Source organism: Kogia breviceps, chromosome 10 (genome assembly GCF_026419965.1).
Source record: "Kogia breviceps isolate mKogBre1 chromosome 10, mKogBre1 haplotype 1, whole genome shotgun sequence".
Taxonomy (NCBI): Eukaryota; Metazoa; Chordata; class Mammalia; order Artiodactyla; family Physeteridae; genus Kogia; species Kogia breviceps.
This window is the reverse complement of record NC_081319.1, coordinates 102,448,697-102,476,534: the sequence shown is the minus strand read 5'-3', so window position 1 is coordinate 102,476,534 and position 27,838 is coordinate 102,448,697. Positions and strand designations below refer to the sequence as shown.

Genomic DNA, 27,838 nt, shown 5'->3' with positions numbered 1-27,838 from the left:
TTTATGCTCACCTTTTCCTCTGTCTTCCAAATACGTAAATGCTGCCAGGGCTGTGGTGAAGGGGGTCTAAAACATCCTTCTTTTGTTTTCCAAATACAAAAAACCGCCAGGGCCTTATTCCTTCAAAATTTTTTGTTTGCGAACCTAGAACTCCCAATTATCACGCTTTTACAACTTTGTTCATATGGCATAATCTACCAATTTCCTTTTTTTTTTTTTTAAAGTTAGGCTTCCTTTTTTCATCTTTCATTCTGTCCTTACCCGATTTATGCTAGACTTAAAAACAACAACAAAAAACTTGTTCAAATGTTTGGACTGATATTCCAGAGACACTCCTAAGCTGTTTTAGGATGGGTGTTAAAAGACGTGTCACTGGGGCTACTGGCAAAAATTCTCAAGTGTTTTTTTTTTTCCTTAAATTTTCAGTCGTATGTCAAATTTTAAACTTCTGAAAAGCAACTGTCTTATTTTCACCTCACAACAACGCAACAAACTTTTCAGGTCGCACAAGTGTGCTCACTTCCAGGGTCCATAGCTGCTCGGCTCCACCGTAAGGATTTCGGGCTGCCTCCCTCCGCACTGGGTAACGAGGGAGGGGCAAGAACGCGTTCAACCTTGCCCACGCAAGGCTTTTCACACCTCGCAGCAGGGGATGCGGCAGCGCTGGAACGTCCCAGTGTGACGTCAGCGCAGCCGCGCCCGCCCCTCGCAGCCGCAACGGCGCCCGCCCGGCTCCCGCGCCCTCTGACCCTCTCGAAGTTTCCATTCGCAGAGTTGAGAGGTTACACGGTGTGAGACCCCACGTCCAGCAGCCCCGGGCTAGCTGACGAGTCCTTCCAAGGGAGGACACAAAGCGGGAAGCAGATTCGAAAAGCTCCGGAAGGAACAGTCGGCCCAGCCTCGGCGGGGAACGACGGGAACGCGAACGCCCCACACGCCTCAGGTCCCTCTCGCGCCGTGCGGGACGCAAGCTTCCGGCGCTCAGCCCGGGGCGGGGGCGGGGCTTCCGGTGAGAAGACATTTTTCGTTCGGGGCGGGGCTTCCTGTCCGGGTGGCTCGGGTGCTGGGCTTGAAGCTATATACCCCGCACGTGGCGCGCACTTTAGGCGCGGGGGCTTCTGAGCGGTTTTCGAGGCGGACGTCACGCGCAGAGGCCGTTGGATCGGCCGGTAGAACCGTCCCTGTGCCGTTCCTGCCCCGGCGCAGGGCGAGCGGCCGCCGGTGGCGCTGAGGCTCGGCGCGCTTCCGTCATGGACTACCGGCGGCTGCTGATGAGTCGGGTGGTTCCGGGGCAGTTTGACGATGCCGACTCCTCGGACAGGTAGGCAGCCAGCCGTGAGTACACCGACGCTGTGCGCACGGTGCTCTCTCTTCCGCCGCCGCGGTCCCTTTGGGGAGTTGACGCTTGTTTGTGGTTTGGAGGGAGACTGGTAATTCATCACTCGGGGTCTCTTTTCACAACCTTTTGCTGCTTTCTCCATCCCAGCCAGGTCTTTTCGTTGAGTTGCCGGCAGAGGTAATGAAAGCCGCTTGTCTGTCCGGAGAGTCCGGGGGTACCAGATTGTTAGCATCGCTGAGAGGCGGAGTTGGAGAGAGCGATTGGGTAACAGGTGTTTGAGCTTTACATTTAGCGTTCAAAAAATATTGGAGCACCTCTCGTGTGCCTATTTCTGTCTTCGGCGCTAAAGATAGTGATGAACAAGACAAACCAAGGCCCTGCTGCCATTGAGTTCTGCCTTTTACTTGGGAGGGAGGACACACCATTAGGTACGTAGAGTTTTTTTTTTAAAAAAAAACAGATGACGTATTTACTATGCAAACAATTAAAATCAGTTGATAGACCTAAGTAGTGGTTTAGTTGTAAGGGAAAGGTTAAGTCCAAATCTGGGGACTTACTTGGTGGTCCAGCGGTTAAGACTCCGAACTCCCAATGCAGGGGACCTGGGTTGGATCCCTGGTCAGGAAACTAGATCCCGCAGGCCGCAACTAACGATCCTGGGCGCGGCAACGAAGTTCCCTCGTGCAGCAACCGAGACCCGGCGCAGCCAAAATGAATGAATGAATAAATAAATAGTCCAGATCTAAAGGACACGAAGGAGCCAACCTCAGGAAGAGCAGCGGGGACAGCAGTTCAGGACAGGGGACAGCAGGTGCAGAGGCCCTACGGTGGAATCCCTTTTAGCTGTGAAAGGAGGATCTAGAAGCCATTGTGCCTAGAGCACAGTGCAAGTAGTTGAGGAGATTGGTTGGTAATGATACAAGAGTGAGAAGGAGCCAGAGCATGAAGAGCGTTACAAGTGATGGTAAGATTTTGAGATATTATTCTAGGTCTTATAGAAAGCCGCAGGAGGGCTTTTAGCAGGGCAATGACATCACCTGATGTATGATTTCAAGGAATCATTCTGCTCTGGAGGAGATGGTTTTGGAGGGCAAAGGTGGACACAGTTCAAAAGTACTCAGGTAATTGAGTTCAAAGATGATGGGATCAAGCTAGGGATGTTTTGGAGGGCGAAGGGGACAGGGTGTAATGGTAGGTTAGATGTGAAGTGAGAGGCAAAAGGAATTAAGGATAACTCCTGCTTGAAAGCAATGTGAAACATAGAGTTCATTTTGGAATTCCAAGAAAATGGTTTTTACTTTATAGTAAGGATTCACTACACATAGATTTTATTAATTTCAGTAAATATAGGTTGATCACTTTCTGTGTGTCAGATCTCTTGTTAGTTGATCGTGATACATTGGTAAATACTCCCCAGAATGACACAGAGCTTGCACTCTACCAGGGGAAGCATATCGAATAATTAGACAAATTATTCGTGTTAGATTTGGGTAAGTAGTACAAAGGAGAAGTGGCTAAAGAACAGGGCAGACTTTCCTGAGCAGAGGCAGTAGGTCAATACTGGAAGGATATGTAGGATTTAGCCAGAGAAATGAGAAGGGCATCCAGAACTACGTTTTCAGGTGTGCGTACGGAAGGCCTTAGGGACTGAGTGAAGTGGGAAGAAGAAACGCAGCCAGTGTGGCTGGTGAGTAGTTAACGGCCATGAGTGTACACTAGACATTGTGAAGACAGAAACGGGCGGATTTCGCCCACTCCTGGGACTTTGGAGACATTTTTGTTTGTCATAGCTGGGGGGGTGGGGGTGCGCTGGTGGCATCTGGAAGGCAGGGACCAGAGATGCTGCTGAACGTCCTTGAGGCACAGGACAACCGCCCTCAACAAGGGATTGTCCAGCCGAGGTGGGGAAGCCGTGGTACAAATGAAGGTATAGCTTTATCATGCTGCTCTAGGTTATTGGCAATTGAAGGATCGACTTATGCATTGTGTTTATGAAATCCTAGTCAACAACGGGGGTTTACTGATTATTGGTTCCTTCCCACCCATATCCGTGGAGATTTGGAGCCTGCTAAGCCATGGCTAGTTAATGAGTCCGGATCGATAATGTGAATTTCCTGAAACCACTGTCCGGCTGTGTTTAACCTGCTAGGGCGTATTCATCATGTGTTTTGTGTGGTCTCTGTACTCGTTCTCCACCTGAGGGCTCAAAACTGGTAGCACTGCCTCTGGAATCTGACCTGCACACATGTGTTTGGTGTGCACAGTGGTTTGTTCAAATGGACTATACCAGGTAAGTGGGAGATTTTACACAAAAACCCAGAGTTCTGGCTTCTCTTGAGAAACTAAGAAGATACAGTAGCCCTCGTCTGAGTTCTCATGTGGCATAAAAAGACCTGTTAGTTGTGCTCCCTTTACTCTGGGCCAGTTCTCTGGGTTTGACAGTCTCCGCTTCGCCTCTTTAAATTACGCAGCCTTCCTCTCTCATTTGTGCTGCTTCTCTTCACCGTCTCTTCGTGAGCAAGGGTGATTTGACGTTCTTTGTGTAACAAGTCTTGATACGGCTCCTTTTGTTGCAGAATGATAATTGAGTTCAAGGTAAGGCTTGAAATAAGGCTTTAGACTTATTCCCAAGTTTGGTCAGAAAGCTTCCCCCACCCCCTCTTAAAGCAGCTCTGTGAACGGTTTTCCTGAAGCTCAGGTCTGGTGTATTCATCAGAGTTAGTCCATTCAGCAGAGAAGATAATAATATGAATTCTAACTTCATTAAGGCAGGGGTGGATTTAACAACCTTATGTACTTCTTCCGTGGTAGGACCTGGAGAATAAGTGAACAGGTGGAACAGAGCCCGGAGAAACAGGAGAACTTGGTGTTAAGTTTGAGTTTATTGGGAGATGTTGTAAGGGACCCTTTTAGATTTATTGGTATAGACGTAGCCTACTGTATCATAAATAAATACGTATGCAAGTCCAATTAGAGTATGTGTAAACATGCCCAAACATTGTTACTTCCAGTGAAAACGTTGACTTGAAGACTGTCAAAGAGGAAGGTGATATTCTGTTTGAAGACCTTCAGAATAACGTGAATGAGAAGATGGGTGAAGGTGCCATTGAAAGGGAGGAGGAGGAAGATTATGACGACGACGACGGTGATGTGGACTGGGACGGTGATGTGGACTGGGACGGTGATGTGGACTGGGACGGTGATGTGGACTGGGCCGGTGGACTTGGAAAACTGACCCGGTGTTCGGCCTCAGGCGGAGGGAGTAGCCTGCAGGTACCTGACGAACGATCCTGTACATCTTTGCATTGCTTACTTATGTCTTCTTTTTTTAACAGGACTTTTTGTGGTTCTTGAATTGAGTAACTGAAAGGTTTTCACCAGATTATATTGCACCCTAGCCCTAGCCTTTACTGCTTTTCCTTCTTCATCCTTTCCATATTTCTGATAATGATGTACATTTGTTCCAAAATCAGTAAATTTTAAAAGTTATTTAAATTGTCATAAGATAATGAACCTAAAAATCTGCCTGGGAAAAGACACAAATAGGCAGATTACTGCAAATGGTTAGGAAACAGAGAAAAAGTTCAGCTTAATTAGTAATTAAAGAAAAGCAGAAAGTATGTAGAGATTTTTTTTTTTCACTTATGAACTGACAGAGACACAAAATATGTAATTGACGGGCAAATAAATAGGTACAGTTATTTGGAGGATAAATTGGTGTGTGATAAAAGCTTAATAAAATAAGTGCTTTGACTCAGCAGTTCTTCTAGGAGGGTCCCAAGACTTAGTTACAAGAATGATCCTGGATTGTTGTTTCCGGCAGAGGAATGTTGGAAACAACCTTAATTAAATTTACAGTGGGACTGGTTCACACACCGAGATATTATGTAGCCATAAAGTCTGTTGCCATGGAAAACTGTCTTAATGACATGGAGAAATGTTCCCGATCTGCCATCTTCTACCAAGTGCAGAATGCAGGTTACCAAGCCGCCCCTCAGACTGCAAGGACTAAGTGTTGCGAGTGTGCAGAACCAGAGGGTTCAGACGGTGCATCTTCCTGGAACATGAAGGTTCCTAGAGCATGAAGATAGGGAGGGGGGGAAAGCAGCACTAGTTCTTTGAAAATTAAAACAGCTATATCGTGGCCTAGAATGCATACGTTCTTGAATAACCAAAGAAATTTCACACTTACATGTGGTATTGCTTTGGCAACTCCTTCACTGATTCATTGGTGAGACCGAGCAATTTCAACATAGAGTGGAATTTCTTTTAGGGGGAAAAATATATATGCTTAAATGTTAACTGTTAATCTTTGGGCGCTGGGCTTATAGGCAATTAAAATTTTACCTGTGGTTTCTACTGTGAACATGCATTATTTTAAGTTATATTTAATAGAAAACAATTTTTAAGATCCCTGTAAATAAGAAACTACTCAGCCTCCAAGTTCACACTTGGATACCAGGATTGAATCAGTCCTTGTGACAGGCCCTTTTAATCTCTGTTCTCTTATTTATAGGTTCTGGATATTGTCTCCCCTTTCTTCCCTTTTTTTTTTCCATTACTTCAGTTTGTGCATTGCCCCAGTCTAAGTGCTAAGCCTTGTACTTAATCTTTCCCTCTCTTGAGACACTAAGACCAAAATGAAATTCCTGGAACCAGTTTAACGTTGGTCTCAGCTCTTTATTATACACTTGGGGGTAAATGAACATTCTCACATTTTAAATCTAGAAAGCAGTCAAATTAGAAAAATGCGTTTAATTTTAATTTGTTATTTATAATAATGAAGAATATGTTGTAGAGAGGTTAGAAACAAAAGCCAAAATGCAGATTATATAGACTTTATTTTAGCCAGTGACTTTGTCCTATTTCAAATGCCTTTTTAAAAAAAAGTTAATTTATTTTTTTATTTTATTTATTCTTGGCTGCATTGGGTCTTTGTTGCTGCACGCGATCTTTTCTCTAGTTGCAGCGAATGGGGGCTGCAACTGTGGCTTCTCATTGCAGAGCATGGGCTCTAGGCACGCGGACTTAAGTAGTTGTGGCTCGTGGGCTCTAGAGCACAGGCTCAGTAGTTGTGGCGCACAGGCTGAGTTGCTCCATGGCATGTGGGATCTTCCTGGACCAGGGCTCGAACCCTTGTCTCTCCTGCATTGGCAGGTGGATTCCTAACCACTGCACCAGCAGGGAAGCCCTCAAATGCCTTTTTAAAAAACTTCTTGGGGAAATTTGATTGATCCTTCCCTTCCCTTAGGGTACTCCCCTAAGTATTGATACTTTAATAGTTAACTATAGGGGCTTCCCTGGTGGCGCAGTGGTTGGGAGTGTGCCTGCCGATGCAGGAGACAAGGGTTCGTGCCCCGGTCCGGGAGGATCCCACATGCCGCGGAGCGGCTGGGCCAGTGAGCCATGGCCTCTGGGCCTGCGCTTCCGGAGCCTGTGCTCCACAACGGAAGAGGACACAACAGTGAGAGGCCCGCATACCGAAAAAAAAAAAAAATTCAATAGTTAACTATGGGACTTCCCTGGTGGCGCAGTGGTTAAGAATCCATCTGCCAATGCAGGGGACCTGGGTTTGATTCCTGGTCAGGGAAGATCCCACATGCCTCAGAGCAATCCCACATGCCCATGTGCCACAACTACTGAGCCTGCGCTCTAGAGCCCACAAGCCACAACTGCTGAGCTTGCGTGCCACAACTACTGAAGCCCGCGTGCCTAGAGCCTGTGCTCCACAACAAGAGAAGCCACCGCAATGAGTCCACACACTGCAACGAAGAGTAGCCCTGCTGTCTGCAACTAGAGAAAGCCACCATGTAGCAACGAAGACCCAATGCAGCCATAAATTAATTAATTAAGACTAAGGGAGAAAACGTTTTGAACCTTAGGCTTGTATTTATAATTAGAGCTTTAGTCTCTGGAACTCATTTCTTCCAGGCAAATCGACAGACTCCCAGCTGCAATTCAGCCAAAATGTCTACTCCATCAGACAAGGTCTTACGGAAATTTGAGAATAAAATTAATCTAGGTGAGTTTTTAAGATACATTTCCTCACTGGGCTATGAGAAAATTCTTCAAAACCCACAAAGTGTTATAAAATTTTATTAGATTAAGCAGTGGATATATTCTGTGTTACTGACTAAATACTAATGCTTAGAGAAAATTTAAAACTTAGTCATTTAAAAACATGGCTTCAAGGAAAGACTTTAGCTTATACTTTTTTAGTTGTGTTTTCTCTCCTGTTGTAGAAATACGAAGTTACAGATACCCATTCTAGCTATTGTCTGTTTTGTATTAGATTTTGCAGTAGGATTATCTCTTAGTAGAATGTTGAAAACACTAGGCTATTGAGTATAATTACGTTTTGTTTTACTCGAAACTTTTTGTGTGGCATTAATCATTTAGTGAGCTGTTGAAAGCAAGGAATCAGAATGTGGATTTGAAGCCACTTGGGAAATGCAGGGTCATCTTTCTCTTGTAGACGCTGACCACTACGGACCTGGTACAGCATCTCTCGTATCTCATCTTTGCCTATTACAGGCCCATAATTTGAAATGAAACTGACATTTTTAGAATTAACTTGGAATACAGGCAGTAATAATATCTATGTTAGTCGTACAAAATAGTAAAAAAAAGTCTGAAATTCAACATACGCCGGTAAAGTAGTTTTGAGAGATTTCTGGATCTACATTTTTATGGCTCAGAAATGACGGCTGTCGTGATGAAAGTGACAGCCCTTGTTAGTAAGGAAGCACAACTTAGCGCTTGCCCTTAAAAACATTAAACGCTTTTTTCATTACTACAATGATACTATGTATAATAAAATATTTAGAAAATGGAGAAGGCAGACAGTATGCTAGTCAGAAACTTTTGTCTTACATGTTGTTTATGTTGGGGTTTTTTTTGTTTTTTTTTTTTTTTAGAAAAACTAAACGTTACTGATTCTGTCATAAACAAAGTCACGGGAAAGCTTAGGCAAAAGGAAGCAGATATGTAAGTAGTATTTCAAGTATATTAAATACAACAAAACCTGGCTGGTAGGAACTAATTCTAGACAAATTAGTAGCATCTTTGTCATAATTCTTTTGCAAAGGATGTTCCTTTGTGTACCTAAACCAATTCTTTTTTTTTATTTTTTTAAGTTTAAATGAGGGTATCCTATGCCTTTGTAGGTTGAAAATATTAAATGAGTTTTCTTAAGAAATCTGTGCTAAAACTGTAATCTTGTGAAATTCACAAATGTGCTCTCAGGAGGGGAACAGTATTTGTACATTATAGTTTGAACTAGAATGTTAGAGTATAAAAATGTTCCCTTTTTAGAACTTATTAAGAATTGTTCCCTTCCAGGGGATATTTTTTTAAATTTAAGGGCAGATTTAAAACGAAATAGTGATACAACAGAGAACAGTTTTCTTTTACAAGTCTGTTCTCAAAGCCAGATGTGTAAGGTCTGGCTAACCGCCTATTGCTGATGGCTCTGAGGCATTAACAGCATATAGTATAGAAAGTGCCACTGAGACCATGTAAACGGCAGTGTCAGAACTGAACTGAAAAACCAGTTTTCTTCTAGTTGATTGTTAGGCCCAAGGGATACCAGCTTTTTGAGAAACAGCATTTCTTATTTCATTTAAGTGTCTGTTTGAATCTTTGTTAATAGTTTAGGTTAGTCTGTGAATTGAGTCACTTAGCGTGAGCCGAAGCCATCAGAGCCTGCATTTTAATGCAGTAACTGTCTTGAAATGATAAAAACTTGTGTCTTTGTAGCAAAGGACTCTGAAGAGAAAGCCTTATATGTGACTTTAATTCTATACTAATATAATCATTGAAGGGCTAAGGACAGTAGCTACAGACTTGGTGTTTTCTTTTCTCCGACATGGCTTTACTTTATCCCACTGCTCTACTTATTTAATGCTCCTGAAACATGGATGGCATTTTTTTTTTTCTTACTGCAGATATGCTCCTTTTGCCCTAGGGAACTAAATTGCTTGTTATGGGGAAATGAAGTTTCACAGAGTGATGCAACTATGATGAGGTCTTGAAGTGTGTTATTAAAGGAACTACCTGCTTAGGAATTTCATGGAACAATGTACATTTAGAAACTTTTGATTTTGGCTTCTCTGAATTTTGAATGTCACTTCTGTTTTTTTGGTTCTGCCTTAGGTATCGCATCAAAGATAAGTCGGACAGAGCAACTGTAGAACAGGTACAGTTGAAATGTATTGCAAGCTCTTATTTTAAAGCAGCATTTCTTCTGTCTTTGAGTTGTAATTTGCTTTCATCCTTCTTGCTTACTGCTAATGTCACCTAGAACTGCTTCTATGTAAAATTGCTCCTCTTTGAGTTTAGAGAGCTACATTTTGCTTTATTTCTAATAGGACTATTAATAGATAAATTAGAATCATGCCCCCCTTCTGTGGCCCTGTGAAGCCACCATGCAATGCTTTCATCTTCTAGGGGGAAGCAGAATTGACTATAAGCCCAGAAATCTTTTCTTTTGTCTGAAACAAGGTCTGTAGGGTTTTTGTGAGCCTTCCCAGGTGGTGAGTCAGGTATCACTCACAGAGCATGTGTGTGTGAGAGAGAGAGAGGGGTAGACAGATAATGCCTTCAAATTTTCAATTAGAATCCCTTACTTGGTTTAGAAGTTATGCTTGTTTTATTCTTTATTCAAGAATGGGGAGGGCTTCCCTGGTGGCACAGTGGTTGAGAGTCTGCCTGCCGATGCAGGGGACGCAGGTTCGTGCCCTGGTCCGGGAAGATCCCACGTGCCGCGGAGCGGCTGGGCCTGTGAGCCGTGGCCGCTGAGCCTGCACGTCCGGAGCCTGTGCTCCGCAACGGGAGAGGCCACAGCAGTGAGAGGCCCGCGTACCGCAAAAAAAAAAAAAAAAAAAAAAAAAAAAAAAAAAAAAAAACACCACAATAGTGAGTCTTCTTTAGTCAAGCAGGATTGCATAGTGCCTTTGCTCTTCAGTTTCTTGTCTAATGCTTCAGTGAGAAATATTTGGTACTCTCTGAACTTTGTATTTCTTGCGTTTCTTTTTAGGTGTTGGATCCCAGAACACGAATGATATTGTTCAAGATGTTGACGCGAGGAATCATATCAGAGATCAATGGCTGCATTAGCACAGGAAAAGAAGTGAGCGCTTCTTGGGATGCCTGATGCTTCCATGTTAGTTTTCTGATTTCAGATACCAGATGAAACTAAGGCACTTAGTAAATAAATTGTGCCTTTAAAAAGAAAAGAAAAAACAAAAACCCCACCTACAAGCCAGGATAGTTTAATCAGTGCCATTTCTTAAAAATGGCTTTATTATATGCTATATAAAATAGATAACTAATAAGGACCTGCTGTATAGCACAGGGAGCTCTACTCCATACTCTGTAATGACCTATATGGGAAAAGCATCTAAAAAAGAGTGGATATAGGTATACGTATAACCGAATCACTTTGCTGTACAGTAGAAACTGACACAACATTGTAAATCAACTCGACTCCAATAAAATTTTTTTTTAATGGCTTCATTAATGTTTATGGCCAGGTAGGAAGTTGTCTGTGTACGGACTTTGGTCCTGGGTCATGGAGTCCGTCCAGGTGTGCCCAGCAGTGAGTTCAGATGGTCAGATGGTTACTGCTGGGACCAGGGGGTCATGGTCTAGTTTCTGTTAGCCAACAAATGTCCTTCTCACTGTTCTCTTTATATATGGCATGCTGTTTTTCTATTAGCAACTCATTCTGTGGGAAGCAGTTCTCAGGAAAATTCACTTTATAAATCATGAGGTGTAAGAATGTCTTCGGATATTTTCCACGTACTTGAAATACAAAAATGTCTGAAACCACTTCTCACGTGTATGAATGTGTATATTTATTTATTTAATTTGAAGGCCTATTTTTTCAATTAATTTATTTTTTAATTGAAGTATAGTTGATTTTCAGTGTTGTCCTAGTTTCAGGTGTACAGCAGAGTGATTCAGGTTTATACACACACACACACACACACACACACACACATGTATTTTTTAATATATATACTTCTTCAGTTTCTTTTCTCAAATAGGTTTTTAAAAATATCGAGCAGAGTTCCCTGTGCTCTACAGTAGGTCCTTGTTGGTTTTCTGTTTTGTATATACTAGTGTGTATCTGTAAATCCTAAATTACTAATTTATCCCCCTCTTCCCCACCTTTCCCCTTTGGTAACTGTAAGTTTGTTTTCTATGTCTGTCTCACGTGGGTTTAAATTGGCCTTTACTCTACATGTAAGTTGGAGGTATACTTACTGTACCTTTTGGTGTGATGTTTTATATTTTAATTCACATATTCAAAAGAGGATGGTGTTCCTTATGCACAGAATTTCAGTTCACTTAACTTTTTCTTTTTAAACCTTTGAGGATAGACTCAAATAGATTGCAAAAGTAAAACACTACTTATTGTTGTTTAACACAAACTTAATTTTCTTTGTTTTTGACTTAAAATAGGCTAATGTATATCATGCTCGCACAACAAATGGAGAGAGCAGAGCAATCAAAATTTATAAAACTTCTATTTTGGTGTTCAAAGACCGGGATAAGTATGTCAGCGGGGAATTCAGGTGAGCTCAGGTGTTTTTTTTCCCCCAGGTGACTTGATTTTTGTATCCTAAAAATAAAAACTAGAATAATGGAACAATTGAGATAGCAAATATTCTTCTCATTCAAGGTTTCGTCATGGCTACTGTAAAGGCAACCCCAGAAAAATGGTGAAAACCTGGGCAGAAAAGGAAATGAGGAACTTAATCAGGTGACTGCCTGGGGTGTGTGCGTCTGTGCTGTGTCTGCATGTCAGCCTCAGAGCCTTCCTCCCAGCAGGTCCTGGTGTGGTTCTGTCCAAAGATGGGGTCTCGCAGAGCTCCATTAGATCTGCAGAGGTGAACAGAGGAAACACATCTCCAAGCAAATAGGAGCTACCTTCTCTCTCCTGTTTTACGAAACCATTACAGGAGAATTTTGCCCCGACTCATGTATTCTGCAAGGCTGGGTCATGTGAAAAGCCTTGGGAGCCACGTGAAAAGGTTTAGAATTTATACTGAGGATGATAAAGAGCAATTACAGGATTTTTTTTTTTCTTTCTTTTTTTTTTTCTTTTTTTTTTTACAGTATGCGGGCCTCTCACTGTCGTGGCCTCTCCCGTCGCGGAGCACAGGCTCCGGACGCGCAGGCTCAGCAGCCGTGGCTCACGGGCCCAGCTGCTCTGCGGCATGTGGGATCCTCCCGGAGCGGGACACGAACCCGCATCCCCTGCATCGGCAGGCGGACTCTCAACCACTGTGCCACCAGGGAAGCCCCCGTTACAGGATTTGAAGCAGGGAAGTGACACAGTCAGGTGGTGAGAATGATGTGTCATTTTTTTTATAGGTGTTGGAGTTTTAGGCAATTTTGCTAGGCCCTAAGTTCTTTATTGTAGTTTTCTCTTCTTCAGTCCCATTTTGGACACATTTATATATTCTTTGTTTGCATTGGCACCTTTGTATCAAAGGCATCTGAGATCGTTTCCTCAATTGGAGTTTTAAATTGGAAGTTTTTTACTCTCTTTCAAATATCTTTTAACTTTTTATACGCTATGCATAGGTGCCATACGTTGGATATTTTAGTATATTCAGCAAAGTTCACTTGTTTTGAAAGTCCTTCTGAAATCTTCGTCTGCTCAGTTTGCGACTGGCCATGAGTCCACCGTTTTTATTCATCGTTGACACTGATCAGTGCAAACGTATCTGCTGTATTTCATCGGTTCTGAGGCGCCCGTTTCTTCGCAGTTTGACATCTCTGGCATCGAACTATGCCATGGAGGCTATGGGATGTCATAGTTGAGTTGCTGGTGTTTTGCCATTCTTGGTGACGCGTAACGGTGCCGCTTAAAATCGTGGGTGCCTTAGAGTTTATGAAATAAAATAATACAGTTGAGAGGCCTGGGTGCTGTTTCCTCACAGCACTGCTGGTCTTGGGCACTGCAGCTGTTGTAAGTTGTTTTAGATTAGGTGCTTCAGATGATTTGTTTCAGCTTTTCATTTGTCAGTTTATCTGTTTTCATATCACAGGCTAAACACAGCAGAGATCCCGTGCCCAGAACCTATCCTGCTACGAAGTCATGTTCTCGTCATGAGTTTCATTGGCAAAGACGACATGTGAGTGTGTAGGAGGCCTAATAATTACACGCCCAGAACTGTATTTTTAAGTGCTTTGAATTATACAACATGTGAATATTTCCCATTTAAATAACTCCTTGCATCTCGTAATATTTTTTTTTTTTTTTTTTTTTGTGGTATGCGGGCCTCTCACTGTTGTGGCCTCTCCCGTTGCGAAGCACAGGCTCCGGACGCGCAGGCCCAGCGGCCATAGCCCACAGGCTTAGTTGCTCCGCGGCATGTGGGATCTTCCCGGACCAGGGCACGAACCCGCGTCTCCTGCATTGGCAGGCAGACTCTCAACCACTGCGCCACCAGGGAAGCCCTCTCGTAATATTTTTAATGAATCTTTCCCACTCTATTAGTGCATAGAGTTACTAATTTGTTCTACTGTTTTTAAGTCCCCAAATGCTTCAGTATAACAAAGCTCACGTTGTTTTTTGGGGAATGTCTCATACAGTCAGCTGGGAAAGCATCTGTTTATGGACAGCTTTTTATTGATAGAACCGTATCTCTGGAGCAAAGCACATTGTTCAGTGATGATTGGTAGAAGAAAAGAACAGGTAACAGTGTTAGGAAGCAAGAAGACTTGTTCTGGGTCCGTTTATCTGAGTTGTTCACTGTAGTTTTGTTCCAGGCCAGCGCCGCTCTTGAAAAACGTCCAGTTATCAGAATCCAAGGCTCGGGAGTTGTATGTGCAGGTGATCGAGTACATGAGGAGAATGTACCAGGACGCCAGGCTCGTGCACGCGGATCTCAGCGAATTCAACATGCTGTGAGTGTGTGGCCCACGCGCACTTCCCAGTCGTCACCTCATGTCCTTCGGGGAAATGACCTACATCCCCGTCCAAGAAGTCTTGGCAATAAATTCCCCAGTTGTACAGCTGGCTTCCATAGCACCACAGGATAGGATGTGTTCCCTGCCTCTGGTGGCCTCAGTCACAGACTTGACCGCTCTGGTCGTTAGCAGAGCTAAAAGGCTTCGGAAATTTTCTCCGTTTTCGTCTCTTGTTAGTCAAAGTGGCTCTTCTCCTCACCCACCTCGTTCATTTTAGTAGTTATTTCCATTGCCGCTAAAGTAGAAACGTGTAAACAAGGGTGTGGGCGAGCCGTGGTGCGCCCTGGCCCCGCGTGCCCGGCCCCCGTGCCAGCCTGGAGGCAGCGTACAGCTCACCCCCGGCGCGCCTGGCCCGCAGGTACCAGGGCGGAGGCGTGTGGATCATTGACGTTTCTCAGGCCGTGGAGCACGACCACCCGCACGCCTTGGAGTTCTTGAGGAAGGACTGCGCCAACGTCAGCGGTGAGCGGACCCTGGGATCGTCGCCCAGCTTGTTTGCGCCGGGGCTTCCCGCTCGGTTAAACCGTTGATGGAGAATCTGGGCGCTAAATCGTTTGATGCAGTGATACTGACACCAGTGTGGGTCGTGGGGTATTTTTATCTCTTTGTTTCTCTACGAAGGGGTTGGATTAACAACCTCTTCCCCCGCAGAGCTCTCACGAATGTCTTCCTGTGACAGATTTCTTTCTGAAGCATGGGGTCGCCGTGATGACTGTGCGAGAGCTCTTTGAATTCATCACGGATCCGTCAATTACACACGAGAACGTGGACGCGTATCTGGCGAAGGTGAGGTGGGGCCGGGACGGGAGGAACAGACAGTAGCGGCAGCGATTGCACTTCCGAGGGACTCGGGGCTAGGCATGACTTTGGTTCATCGTGACAGCTTCCAGAGACTGTCTCCTGATCTCACAGATGGGGGATCAGCTGCAGTAAAAAGCCGATGTGAAAGCCAGGTTTCTTGACTTTAACCCTCAGCAAGATACACAGACTGTCAAATTTGTGAATGTATAGTCAGAAACCTGATAGCTTTGGGTCATTAATTCCTTTCCCTTGTTTTGCAGAGGCCTTTTTGCATCACAGAACTTTTTAAATTGTGGTAAAATATACACAGCATAGGGCTTCCCTGGTGGCGCAGTGGTTGAGAGTCCGCCTGCCGATGCAGGGGACGCGGGTTCGTGCCCCGGTCCGGGAAGATCCCACGTGCCGCGGAGCGGCTGGGCCCGTGAGCCATGGCCGCTGAGCCTGCGCGTCCGGAGCCTGTGCTCCGCAACTGGAGGGGCCACAGCAGTGAGAGGCCCGCGTACAGAAAAAAAAAAAAAAAAAAAAAAAAAAAATATATATATATATATATAAGAACTGAGGAATGGTTCTTTCATGCTTTCAGTGTCAGTTTTCCTTTAGTAAATATTTTTGTTAATCGTTTAAAAATTAGTCAAAGCGGGCTTCCCTGGTGGCGCAGTGGTTGAGAATCCGCCTGCCAATGCAGGAGACACGGGTTCGTGCCCTGGTCCGGGAAGATCCCACATGCCGCGGAGCAACTAAGCCCGTGAGCCATGGCCGCTGAGCCTGTGCGTCCGGAGCCTGTGCTCCGCAACGGGAGAGGCCACAACAGTGAGAGGCCCGCATACCGAAAAAAAAAAAAAAAAAAAAAAAAAAAAATTAGTCAAAGCAGTATTACTCTTGAGGAAGAGTCTAGGGATGCCCTGAGGCTAGACGAGTTTGATTTATACTATTAACTTCTGGGTTTGATGGCAGCCTTTTTGGTGAGTTCTACCGTGGAGAGCTAACCTGTACCGCTGGAGGACACAGAGTGTGAAGGGGTGGAACCCAGAGAGACTAGAACAGCTTTCCACTAAAATTGGGGAATGGATGTGTCTTCTGTGGGTTGAATGTAAAGGAAAGTGATTTTTGTTTTCTTTCCAAGGCCATGGAAATAGCATCTCAAAGGACCAAGGAGGAAAGGTCCAGCCAAGACCATGTGGATGAAGAGGTAAGATGTATTATCTGTTTACTGACTTAGGAAACACTTGTGCCTTGAGGTCTTTTTTGTTTATATTGCCGGGGCATGATCTTAATTTTAATAGATAAGCAGTTTTTTTTAAATGATGATATTTCCTTGAGATGTAACATGTTACACGATTCAGCTGCATGAGGTTGTGTAGCTTACATCCCATTACATCCTTCCACTCAGTGACCTGTGAGCCCCTTGTCCTGTGTGGACAACACTTTTACAGAACCCTTGGAGGACGTGATTCAAGAAGGAGGAGCCTGTCTTAGGTTGCTAGTGTGAATTTTTAAGTGATTTAAATGTTGCTTTCAGTAACACTGTAGATTTTAAAGACTCACGTTTGGTAGAAAGGAAGACTTTTTTTAAATCTTGGGAGTCAGTACATTTTTTTGTGAAGGTGATCCATAGTAGGCTTTTAAAAAATAAGAATAATTCTCACAGCTATCGTGAGTGGTGTGGTGGCTGAATATAAGGTACCCCGTACACATCAGCTGTGGCACAGGGTGGGTGACGCTCCCGTGAAAGAACCACTTTCTTCGTTAGGCACAGCCAGGCAGTGCTTGCTCACAGCAGCTCCTTTCTCTCCCATCAGAAAGGCTTTACGGAGTACAGACGAGGGGAGAGGAGTGTTATGCTAGGGGTAACCGTGTGTCAGTGCCGAGGGTGACGGTGGTGATAAATTCCCCTGTGGCTGGAGGGGGTGGGGATGCTGAGTGCGCGGGAGAAGCATGTGGATAAGTCTCCATTTTACTTTGCCTCTGCGTCTGTTAGGTGTTTAAGCGAGCTTATATTCCTAGAACCTTGAATGAAGTGAAGCATTACGAGAGGGATATGGATATAATGATGAAATTGAAGGAAGAGGACATGGCCATGAACGCCCAGCAGGACAACGTGAGTCGCTGGTGTGTCTTCAGCAAGTGAGCTCACCGCGGAAGCTGCCGGCCCAGCCCTGCGGTCTTGAGTGTTGGCCTCTAAGCTAGTGCGACGGCGCGTTCCTTCACACTAGCAAACCCTCTGCGCACGTTGCTTGTAAAGGGAGCCGATCCCCTGGTCTTTGTGAAAGCAAGTGACACACTTGAATGAGTCCAACAGACTCTAATTGCAGGAAAAGGAAGATTTGTATAGAAGTCTAGGCTATAAATGGTTATTATACTAGCTCCACTAACATATAGGTTTCAGGGTCTGGAAAATTTTTTTCTGCTTAGTGGCCAGATAGTAAATATTTAAGGTTTCGCAGGCCAAGAAGCAAAATTGAGGCTATTATGTGGGTTGTTATATAACAAGAGAGAAAAAACTTCCCCCCAATTTTTGATGAAGTTAAAAATACTTTAATAATAATTAAAAACACGCAAACTTTTCATGATACAGGTCTACTAATGAGAGAAGAATGGAGTTATTTGTGGGGGAGGAGAAAACATTACATTTAGTTGAGATTCAGAGTTAGGGCTTTCTATCATCAAATTGATCGCAACTGTTTATTCTTCAAAACCACCAGGCCGCAGGTCAGATTTGGCCTGTGGGCCAGAGTCTGCTGACACCTGCTGTGCCTGTGGCTGAGAGCCACACCCACGCTGCGCACTGTCTGTGTCCCATGAGATAAATGTTAGGCACCTTTTTATAATCACACAGGGTATCATTTAGACCACAGTGTTCTTTCTTAGTATTGCAGTGTACTTCCGTGTCCAGTTTGATGTTGATTCTTGTTTTCTTCTTTTTGGTTTCAAGATTCTATACCAAACTGTCACGGGACTGAAGAAGGATTTGTCAGGAGTTCAGAAGGTATGCAGAACATGTGTTACTATTCATTTCCTTGAAAACCCTTTCAAAGGATGTAAAATTTCATGTCGGGTATTACTAAATTAACAGTGGTGTAATGTTATAGTATAGATGCTTTCAGAGTCCATGGGCGTTTCCAGAAATGCCCTTTTCACGTTCATTCTTAACCATGAGACTGAAATGCGGAAACGCGTGGTTTGTTCTTCTTTCTGCCCCTGAATTGCTCTGTTGTAACTGAGGCATCGATTCTTCTTGTATCCTGTTCTTCGTTTGTAAAGTTATTAACAAATAACCATGTGCTTGTTGATGTTTCTACAACCAACTTAAAGCGACAGTGAGATCTGGTCTCATCTCAGCGCACAGGCTGTTGAAGGGCTAGTCACGCTGTCTCGCAGTGCAGATTCCTATAGTGTTTTTTTCTTAAAGCAACTTTGTTTTGTCTTACATTTTCAAACGGCAGGGATTGATTCTTATTTAAGCAATAATAAAGGTAGTTCTTCTTTTAATATTCTTTTTTTTTTAATATTGATTGATTGATTTGGCCGTGTCGGGTCTTAGTTGCAGCACGTGGGATCTTTTGTTGTGGCTTAGGCTCCAGGGAGCGTGGGCTCTGTAGTTTGCGGCACGTGGGCTCTAGTTGAGGCGCGCGAACTCAGCAGTTGTGGCGCACGGGCTTAGTTGCTCCGCGGCATGTGTGGTCTTAGTTCCCTGACCAGGGATTGAACCCACGTCCCCTGCATTGGGAGGCGGATTCTTAATCACTGGGCCACCAGGGAAGTGCCACTTCTTTTAATATTCTCAATGAAAGGCTTGAATATGAAGGATCACGGTTTACATTCTGAAAACTGAGTGTGTTTTTGTTGTGGGAAGAATTGGACTAGGAGAATTCTAGGTTTTTTGTTTTTTTTTTTTTTTTTTTTTTGCGGTGCGCAGGCCTCTCACTGCTGTGGCCTCTCCGGTTGCGGAGCACAGGCTCCGGACGCGCAGGCTCAACGGCCATGGCTCACGGGCCCAGCCGCTCCGCAGCATGTGGGATCTTCCCAGACCGGGGCATGAACCCGTGTGCTTTACATCGGCCGGCGGACTCTCAACCACTGCGCCACCAGGGAAGCCCAGAATTCTAGGTTTTATGCAGCAGCTGTGATGGGGTAGGTGTGCTTTGAATTCCAGAGCAGGAAGATTCTGCTATAACTGGCTGGAAAGCCTTTCTGTACAGTCGCCTTTTAAAGATCTGTTTTTTTCCTTATGAAAAGAAAACCTCATGGTTTTAAAAACGCTTCCTCCTGCTTTAACAACTGCTAACTTTGGACTTCTCTGGTAGCGCAGTGGTTAAGAATCCACCTGCCAATGCAGGGGACATGGGTTTGAGCCCTGGTCCGCGAAGATCCCACACGCCTCAGAGCAACTAGGCCCATGCGCCACAACTACTGAGCCTGCGCTCTAGAGCCCGTGAGCCACAACTGCTGAGCCCGTGTGCCACAACTACTGAAGCCTCTGTGCCTAGAGCCCATGCTCTACAACAAGAGAAGCCACCACAATGAGAAGCCCGCGCACCGCAACGAAGAGTAGCCCCTGCTCGCAGCAACTAGAGAAAGCCTGTGCGCAGCAATGAAGACCCAACGCAGCCCAAAAATTATTTATTTATTTATTTATTTATTTATTTTTAAAACTGCTAAATTTCAGGGGAAAAAAATGAATGTTTCTCTTGTTTAAATATTGTCTTCCCTCCTGGTTGGATTAACAAGTGTTAAATGAAATTTAATTCATAGGAAATCCACTGTGAAGTTATCCAAATAACTTCACTTTTTACTTCTATGTGTATTTCGCATCTTTCCAAATCCCGGCTCAACCCTCCTGATTTCCTGCAGGAGGTAGAACAGTCCTGTTGTTGATCTAGGTCACCCAGTGAAGCCCAGTCCCTGTGTTTGGGTACGTCCTTGAGCCGTCCTGGAACGGCTACTTCAGGCATCCTCCCTGACATTGATTCCATTGTTTTGATGTTTCAATACAGGATGTCATTTTTCAAAGTCTGTCTGTAAGGCTAAAATCTGATTTTTGGCATTAACACATTTAATACCAAGAGATAACTGACTGGTTTAGAATAACATGGTCCTGTGATATTTTCAAGGTCCCTGCACTCCTAGAAAGTCAAATTAAGGAAAGTCAAGTTAAGGAAAAGACTTGTTCTGATTCAGAAGATGCCAGAAGCTCTCAGTGTTCTGACACAGACTCTGAAGAGCAGGGAGACAACGCCTGCTCCAGGAAGCCCACCGCTGACCTTGGAGTTGATAAAAAGGTTAGCCACAAACTCACCTTCCCTCGTTTGTCAGTAGGACAGCACAGCCCCTCAGGCTCTGCTCGGGTGTGCGGACCATAGTCGCTGAACGCATTGGTCAGTAAGTCCCTCCACCTGAAGTTTTAGTTCCCAAGCGTGAACTTTGCTTTCGGTGGTAACATCAGCGAGAGATTGGGCTTCTGCTAGGAGCTCCGTGGGCTTGAAGAACAAATGATGCTGGAGTTACCCCACGGTGAAATACCAAAGAACCATTTCAGGGGCGTTACAGCCCAGCTCCCCGTTTCCAGAATCTCTGTTTCTTCCACTCCTGGCCGTGGACATAAGAGATGCTACTGAAGAACCAATCCATGATGGCTAACGCTTTAGTCTTTAGTCTTAGCCTGATCCTTTAAACCTTATAGAGTGAGGGTTCCAAGACTTCTGAGAGACATACCCAACTCCCTAGCGCACGTTCTCTTTGGCTATCTTCAAATTTCTATTAAGAAATCTTAAAGATAATTTTCATCCCAAATTCTACCACCAAACCATTATCATTTTCAATGTTTTCTCTGTGATGCTCACTTTTTATCTTTTTACATATATTTTAGAATTTAGTTGTGGGGCTTCCCCGGTGGCGCAGTGGTTAAGAATCCACTTGCCAATACAGGGGACACAGGTTCGAGCCCTGGTCCACGAAGATCCCACATGCCGCAGAGCAGCTAAGCCCGTGCGCCGCAACTACTGAGCCTGTGCTCTAGAGTCCACGTGCCACAACTACTGGAGCCCGCGCACCTAGCGCCCGTGCTCTGCAACAAGAGAAGCCACCGCAGTGAGAAGCCCGCACACTGCAATGAAGAGTAGCCCCCGCTCACCACAACTAGAGAAAACCCACACGCAGCAACCCGCACGGAGCAACAAAGACCCGACGCAGCCAATAATAAATAAATTAATTAATTAATTAGTTTCTAAAATTTAGTTGTAATAATAATATGAATACTCAGAATGAAATTAAATTTGCAAATTCTTTTACTTTTTCTGTCTGTTTTTACAGGAAAGAAAAAAGATGGTCAAGGAAGCCCAGAGAGAGAAAAGAAAAAACAAAGTTCCTAAACATGTGAAAAAAAGAAAGGAGAAGACAGCCAAGACGAAAAGGGGCAAATAGACCCAGAACTGTATGATGTACAGTGATTTCCCATCACCTGCTCTCTGAGCTGCATCTGGAGGATGGGTTATTGATTTTAACGGAATGGTTATTACTGCAATGTCCATGTGGACGGATTCATGTGTTTTCACGTAATTATGTAAAAAGCTCTAAGCTCTAGTGTCTAGGTCTAGTCCCTAGCTCTGCATGGTATTGATAGAGGATTGTTTAAGCTCCTATTTTAATGAAGAACTTTATACAGTTTTACTTTTGTATATATTTTCTCCTGCAATATGGTTTTTGAAGCATCTTAACTGTTTAAACGGATTGAGCATTCATGTGAAGGCACTTTGGACAAACTTGGGCAAATTGTGTTTGCTTTGTTTGTACCTGTGCCAAAGACCCATCTGAAATCGTCTGATTATAAGGCCACGGTTTCTACAAAAGGGGGTTTCACTGATTTAGAGAATTCAGTTGTTGATATAGTCGTTCGTCGCAGCTTTGCTCTATGTGTATTGATGATGATTTACAATAAGTTACTCTTCATCTTTCATATTCTTTTTTGAGCTAGGACCTCCTAGTTTATAAGCTATTTCTCACTCAACTAAGACCTGTTCATTCATTCATCAAATATCTGAGTATTTTAGGTTCGAGGGATACAGCAGTAAATCAAAAGCAATTTCCATAGATAAACCTAGTTTCCCTTAAACCGAAGCTTGCACCTGCTTGTTTGAGAGTCAGTGGGTTATTGAGGGAGGGGTGGGTCTACTGGATAAAGCAGACAAAAGTTACTACCTTCAGCTGGTTTGCATTTTAATAGGAAGACAAGGCGTTAAACAAAATAAGTAAAAAATAGTCTATCAGCAGGTGATATATTCCGGAGGAGGGGAAGAAATAATGTAGAGAAGAGAATGCCTGGGGCAGTGGGAGAGTGCAGGTTTAAAACAGGCCACGCTGAGAGGCCATATTTGGGCAAATACTTGAAGGATGTGAGTCATGTGCATATCGGGAGAGAAGAGCATTCCAGGCATAGCAAACAGCAAGTGCAAAGGCCCCGAGGCATAAGTGTGTCTGAAATGTTTCCAGAAACAGGGAGCTAGAGCATTGTAATCACGGGGGTGGGGGGGAAGTAGCAGCTTAGATCAGGTGATGGTATATGTGCCTGGAAGGTTTTGAGCAGAGGAATGGTGTGATCTAACTTCTGTTTTGAAAGGGTCGCGATCCCTGTGGCTTCCAGGGAGAATGGACTAGGAGAAGGGTGGGGGTGGGCAGGCGGCTGGGTATGTACTGTGGTAACCCACGCGACAGATGGCGGAGGCTCAGTCCGGGATGGTAGCAGTGGACATGGAGAGAAGCGGTTGGCTTCTAGGTAAAGCAGGCACGGTGAACTGGATGTGCCATGAGAAATGCCGATTTTAGTCCTTGAATCAAAGGCAATTTCCATAGATAAACCTAGTTTCCCTTAAACTGAAGCTTGCACCTGCTTGTTTGAGAATCTGTGGGTTATTGAAGGAGGGGCGGGGTCAACTGAGCTTTTAAAGCTTTAAGTCAAATTTATGACGTTCATAATAGCCTCTCTTCCTGACTTGAACAAAGTTCAAAATAAGAAGTATAATTTCAGTGAAACACAATTGTATGTCCTCTAAAATATTCCACAGTTAACACAACCAAAGAGAAAACAAAACAGGAGGCCGAGCAATCTGGTACACGTTGGCGGATTCATCTTCAGGACCCCCCGGTTCTCTCACGGGTTGGGTCTTACCTCCAGCCGGGCGTGTTTGAATCGGGTGGTCGGGCTCCGCAGTGCCATCTTTGGTGAATCGACTGCAATCACTAGGCTTGGATTCAGTTCCACTGGGCAAAAGTGGTGTCGGCAGGATGGACACTCATTACCTGCTGCCAGGAGGAAGTAAGTGGCTTGTGACGTGCCAGGATTTGGGGACTGTAGGGGATTCTAATCTGAGGAGCCTTTTTCTGACAGCTTGCTGGTGTGGCTGTTTCTCCTTCTGGATTCTGGACTGTGGCCGAGTGGGAACCACTGGTAGCATTCTTGCCAAACTGGTCTGAAACCGTTTCCCTTGTGTGTTTCTTGTCAGGAGGTCTGGAAGACGGAGCCTCTTTGTAGGCAAACTTAACAGGGCTACTTTCTGGCTTTGACTGCAGTAGAATTTTGAGCACTTGACAGGTTTTCGTGTCCCTGGATTATTGGTTGTGCAGTGACTTTCCATGTGGAGAGATGAGCTTTGGGGTCTCTTGATCCAAAGCCCGGGACATCATTTTGTCAGTTGTCGATGTATCTGGTTTTCTGTCCTATTTTGTTGATTTTCTAATCCCTTCAAAAATGCAGGTGTTTCTAAAAGTTTACTGTGAGGAATCTGGACGATTTCATTGAAGCACGAAATCACAGCTGTTTCCTCTGCGGCTGTACTTATTCTTCCTCTGATGAAGCAGTTTAGGAACAGAACTTTCCCTGGCCCAGGAGCTCCAGCGTTTGAGCCTGGCCTTGGAGTGAAGAGGTGGGCACAGCGGGAGCTGGCTGCCTCGATCTGATCAAATGCGAATCCACATCTGGGGCTGACGTCGCGTTTTCTTCAGCTGTCTCTACTCCTTGATAAAGATGGACTCAATCGGTTGAAGAACTCTGTAGTTTGGTACTAAGGCTTGTTGGAGAAGAGCTCCCCTTTTCATGGGTTTCTGTTGAATTCTGTGCAAGCAGCTTGTTTCTTGGTTGCAGGCCTATCCTTGTTTTGTGGCTATGATTTCATTAACCTTTCGGCTCAAAATGAGGAGATGAAGCAGTTCTAGAAGCTGGTAAAAATTCACTTGAAGGACATCTCAAATGTCATGGGCTCTGAATGTTGACATTTCTAAAAATCCTCTTGGTTTTCAAGAGCTTGACAGATTTTCTAATTTTTAGTTGTTCATACACATATAAGTGAAGACCAGGAACATTCATTCAGAGCTTGACTTTGACTTCTGGGGTTTACTTTTTGATGATGAAAGGGTCGCATGAATCAGCAGGTACAGCATATCCTGCTCCTTAAGGTATGGTCTCCTGTGAAGATTTCCTGTGACCACATCAAATGGCGAAGATTTTCAGCCATTGGTGATCATAAAACAAGAGCTCTCCATGTTCTGTCTCTTGAACTGGATTAGGTTATTACATTCCTAATCCATTTTGGTTGGAGTTTTTACCTTCCATATCCTTTGGGTTTGTGTTGCCTTGGACGTCAGGGCTTTTATTAGTGCTCCAGGGGAAATTATAGTGTTGTGTCTGAAATCATTTAAGCTAGTTTCCGAAGGAAAAGATACCTTTCTTGCATCTGTGTTCTCCAGAGATCTTAGTCGCGGTTGGTAGTGCTGTGGGAACCTCTGGGCTTGAACTTGGAGAATGAAGACTTGAACTCGTGGAGTTTTTGGTTTTCAGCTTTCCTTCATTTTCTGTGTCACTCCACAGCCTGCTTTGACTGCTGGCAGGTCATGAGGAGGTGGCCCTCGTACCGCCTGGAATAGCCACACACCCACGATATCCTTTCTCTCTCCTCTTTTCCCAGAATGGCAAGGCCATCATCTGTGTGGGAGCACAGCTATTTCTAGCTCTCTGAGAGCTTTCTACCCCCCTTATCAATGCACCTTAATAATTTTAAGGCCGAGCAACTTAATCATCTCGGGGTGAAATTTTAACCTTTCCACATTTTCTGCGTAGCTGTCTTGGAGTCATAAACTTGTCAGCGAAAAAGTGGTGGGTCCTTGGGGTCCAAGTGCAGCAGCTGGAGAGGCGGGCAGGCAGAGGATGGGCTGTTTACAGTACGCGTGGGGGTTGCCCTTGAGGGTAGCGTCTGCGCTACAGCCGTGGGCGTGCGTGGCTGCATAGGGGAGCATCAGAGGCTGAGGTCAAGGAACTGAGGCCAGGGTTTTGGAAGGACCATCTGTGTTAGGACAGGGCCTAGTTTCAGAGTGTCAGTGAGTGACGTGCCTGAACCTTCAGTGGGCTGGGAGAGGGGTGACGTGGACGCCTGTAACGTTGGGGGCAGGGGAGTGGTGTCTGACGACGTCAGTGCCCTCCAGAGAGCCAGGGTTTAAATGGGGCAAGGAGAGGGGAACCCTCAGAGGAGACGTTGAGGATACAAGGTTTCTTGCTGGTGTCTGACCCCACGTGGGTTCCAGACGGCACTGGGGGAAGTGTTTCAGGATGGAGAAGAGTAGGAAAGGCCCCACTGTGGGGTTGGGTGCTTCTGGGTCTGAGGACCTGACCCCATTAAGTAAGCACACGCCACGAGCCCACAGAGCTAAGGAGTAGTGCGCGCCTCGCGGGGCTACTGTGAAGGACACCGAGGAGAGAGCTACGGGGAGCTTGGCGAGGGCTGGGCCAGCCTGGTGAAGCTGAACTCAGTCATTCAGGTCATTCAAGATGGAACAGTCCGACGACCCCTCGGTGCTCCTGCAGTGGTGTGAAAAGAGGGCCACAGAACCTAGAAAGTATCTTGCCTCCCCCCAGAAACGTTGCACCTCAACCCGTGTAGCTGCCAGCTGTAATCAGCAGTTTACAAAGTATACAGCTCACAGGAACAGGATAGATGATTCTGGGAGGATATAGTCAGCCGAATTCAGAGGGAGAGCTATGGTAAAGAGACCTAAGAGACATATTTCCCAGTGCTGTGGATTTCACTTGGATCCTGATTAGATCACACCAACTGTAAAACGATGGACTGTTCTGAGGTTTCTTTTTAGACAAATAGGGAAAACTAAAAAGGGAGGAGGTGTTAGATGATAGTAAGGGATTGTTAATTTTACTGGGTGTGATAGTGGTATTGTTTTTAAAAATGGTTCTCTCAGAGTATGGACTGAAGTCTTTATGGGTGAGACGGATAGAATGCCTGCGATTGTTTCAAAATTCTCCATCCTTGACCGACTCCTAAAGGAAAGTGGTGGAGGGAGCAGGAATAGCCGGAGGTCAGTAGTTGCTAAAGCGGAGTGATGGGTATGTAGGCATTTATTATACTCTTCTCCTCTCTCTGTAACAATTTCTGTAAGAAAAAAGGGTTTGTTTGTTTTTTTTTTACTGAGTCAAAGTAAATATATTAAGTACTTAAAACAGGGCTTGTCACATAGTAGTACTGTATTACACAAGTATCTATATTTTTATTTTACTTTTTTTTTAACATCTTTATTGGAGTATAACTGTTTTACAATAGTGTGTTAGTTTCTCCTTTACAACAAAGTGAATCAGTTATACATATACATACGTTCCCATATCTCTTCCCTCTTGTGTCACCCTCTCTCCCACCCTCCCTATCCCACCCCTCTAGGTGGTCACAGAGCACAGAGGTGAACTCCCTGTGCTATGCGGCAGCTTCCCACTAGCTATCTATATTTTACTCGTTATTCTTAAGTAACTTTTTTTGCCCAGGCATCAAGGTTTAATCATCTGGGCCAAAGAAGTAGGTCAAGGTAGAACTGTGATGGTTTCTGGCACTGGCCCAGCTCGGCAATGTCACTTGAAATGCCTTTTCTGAAGGCAGTTCGAGAACTTGTATATTGAACAAATGCCGACAGAAATTTTAGTGCTGCCAAACCTGACCCTTGTTTTAACATATGTCACCTTCTCAGTGACCTGTCCTAACCACTCTGTCTGGATTTGCAGTCTGCCCCCTTAACTAAGGCCCCTACACACCTTACTACCTTTGCTCTGCATCGTTTTTCTAAAGCGCCTCTAACTTACAGGTAGACCTCGTTTTATTGCGCTTCACAGATAATTGCAGTTTTTACAAATTGAAGGTTTGTGGCAACCCTCTGTTGAGCACGTCTGTGCCATTTTTCCAACGGCATTTGCTCACTTTGTGACTCTGTGTTACATATTTTGATAGTTCTCACAATCTTTGAAACCCTCTACCAGCAAAAAGATTACATCTCGCCGACAACTCAGATGCTGGTTAACTTTTTTTAGCAATAAAGGATTTTTTAATCACTTTTTTTAGACACGATGCTATTGCACACTAATAGACTACAGTCTAGTGTAAACATCACTTTTTTATGCACTGGGAAACCAAAAAAAGCCATGTGACTCGCTTTATTGCGCTACTCGCTTTATTTGGTGGTCTGGAGCCGAGCCCACGGTGTGTCCGAGCTCCGCCTGTACTTACATGCTGAATTTTCTCATACGTATTGTGTGTCTTCCCTCACCTCCCAGCCTCTTCCTAGAATGTAAGCTCCACGGGGGCAGGGATTTTTATCTTTGTTCAGTTTTGTATCCCGGCACCTAGAATTGTGTCTAAAATACCGTAAATGCTCAATAAATATTTAAGGGAATAA

At 44.5% G+C, this 27,838-nt stretch overlaps 2 protein-coding genes across 4 annotated transcripts in view; one reads left to right on the top strand and one right to left on the bottom strand.

Annotated features, from left to right (window-relative positions):
* Nucleotides 1-995, bottom strand: part of CAGE1 (cancer antigen 1) — a 58,036-nt gene extending 57,041 nt beyond the window's left edge. The window contains exon 1 of the transcript XR_010835182.1: nt 750-995. The gene's annotated coding sequence lies outside the window, so the exon portion shown is untranslated. The remainder of the gene's footprint in view (nt 1-749) is intronic.
* RIOK1 (RIO kinase 1) lies at nt 260-27,838 on the top strand. Of its 3 annotated transcripts, XM_067006790.1 has the most exons (18): nt 260-1,009; nt 1,207-1,321; nt 4,351-4,612; nt 7,271-7,361; nt 8,257-8,326; nt 9,494-9,536; nt 10,377-10,469; nt 11,807-11,919; nt 12,027-12,107; nt 13,402-13,488; nt 14,126-14,263; nt 14,685-14,788; nt 15,006-15,112; nt 16,251-16,316; nt 17,106-17,225; nt 18,060-18,113; nt 20,239-20,406; nt 21,437-27,838. In XM_067006790.1, the coding sequence occupies exons 2-18, from the start codon at nt 1,251-1,253 to the stop codon at nt 21,545-21,547; spliced, it is 1,779 nt and encodes a 592-aa protein (XP_066862891.1). In that variant the 5' UTR covers nt 260-1,009; nt 1,207-1,250; the 3' UTR covers nt 21,548-27,838. The 3 variants fall into 3 exon arrangements, with proteins under 3 accessions (XP_066862891.1, XP_066862892.1, XP_058932731.1); XM_067006791.1 differs by lacking the exon at nt 1,207-1,321; XM_059076748.2 differs by lacking the exon at nt 260-1,009 and having other exon boundaries at nt 1,012-1,321.

Bases quoted from the DNA above. Each gene is read 5' to 3' on its own strand.
- RIOK1 (XM_067006790.1), top strand. From the start codon at position 1,251: ATGGACTACCGGCGGCTGCTGATGAGTCGGGTGGTTCCGGGGCAGTTT. The intron at 12,108-13,401 runs GTGACTGCCTGG...TTCATATCACAG, and splicing joins GAAATGAGGAACTTAATCAG to GCTAAACACAGCAGAGATCC. The intron at 15,113-16,250 runs GTGAGGTGGGGC...TTTCTTTCCAAG, and splicing joins TGGACGCGTATCTGGCGAAG to GCCATGGAAATAGCATCTCA.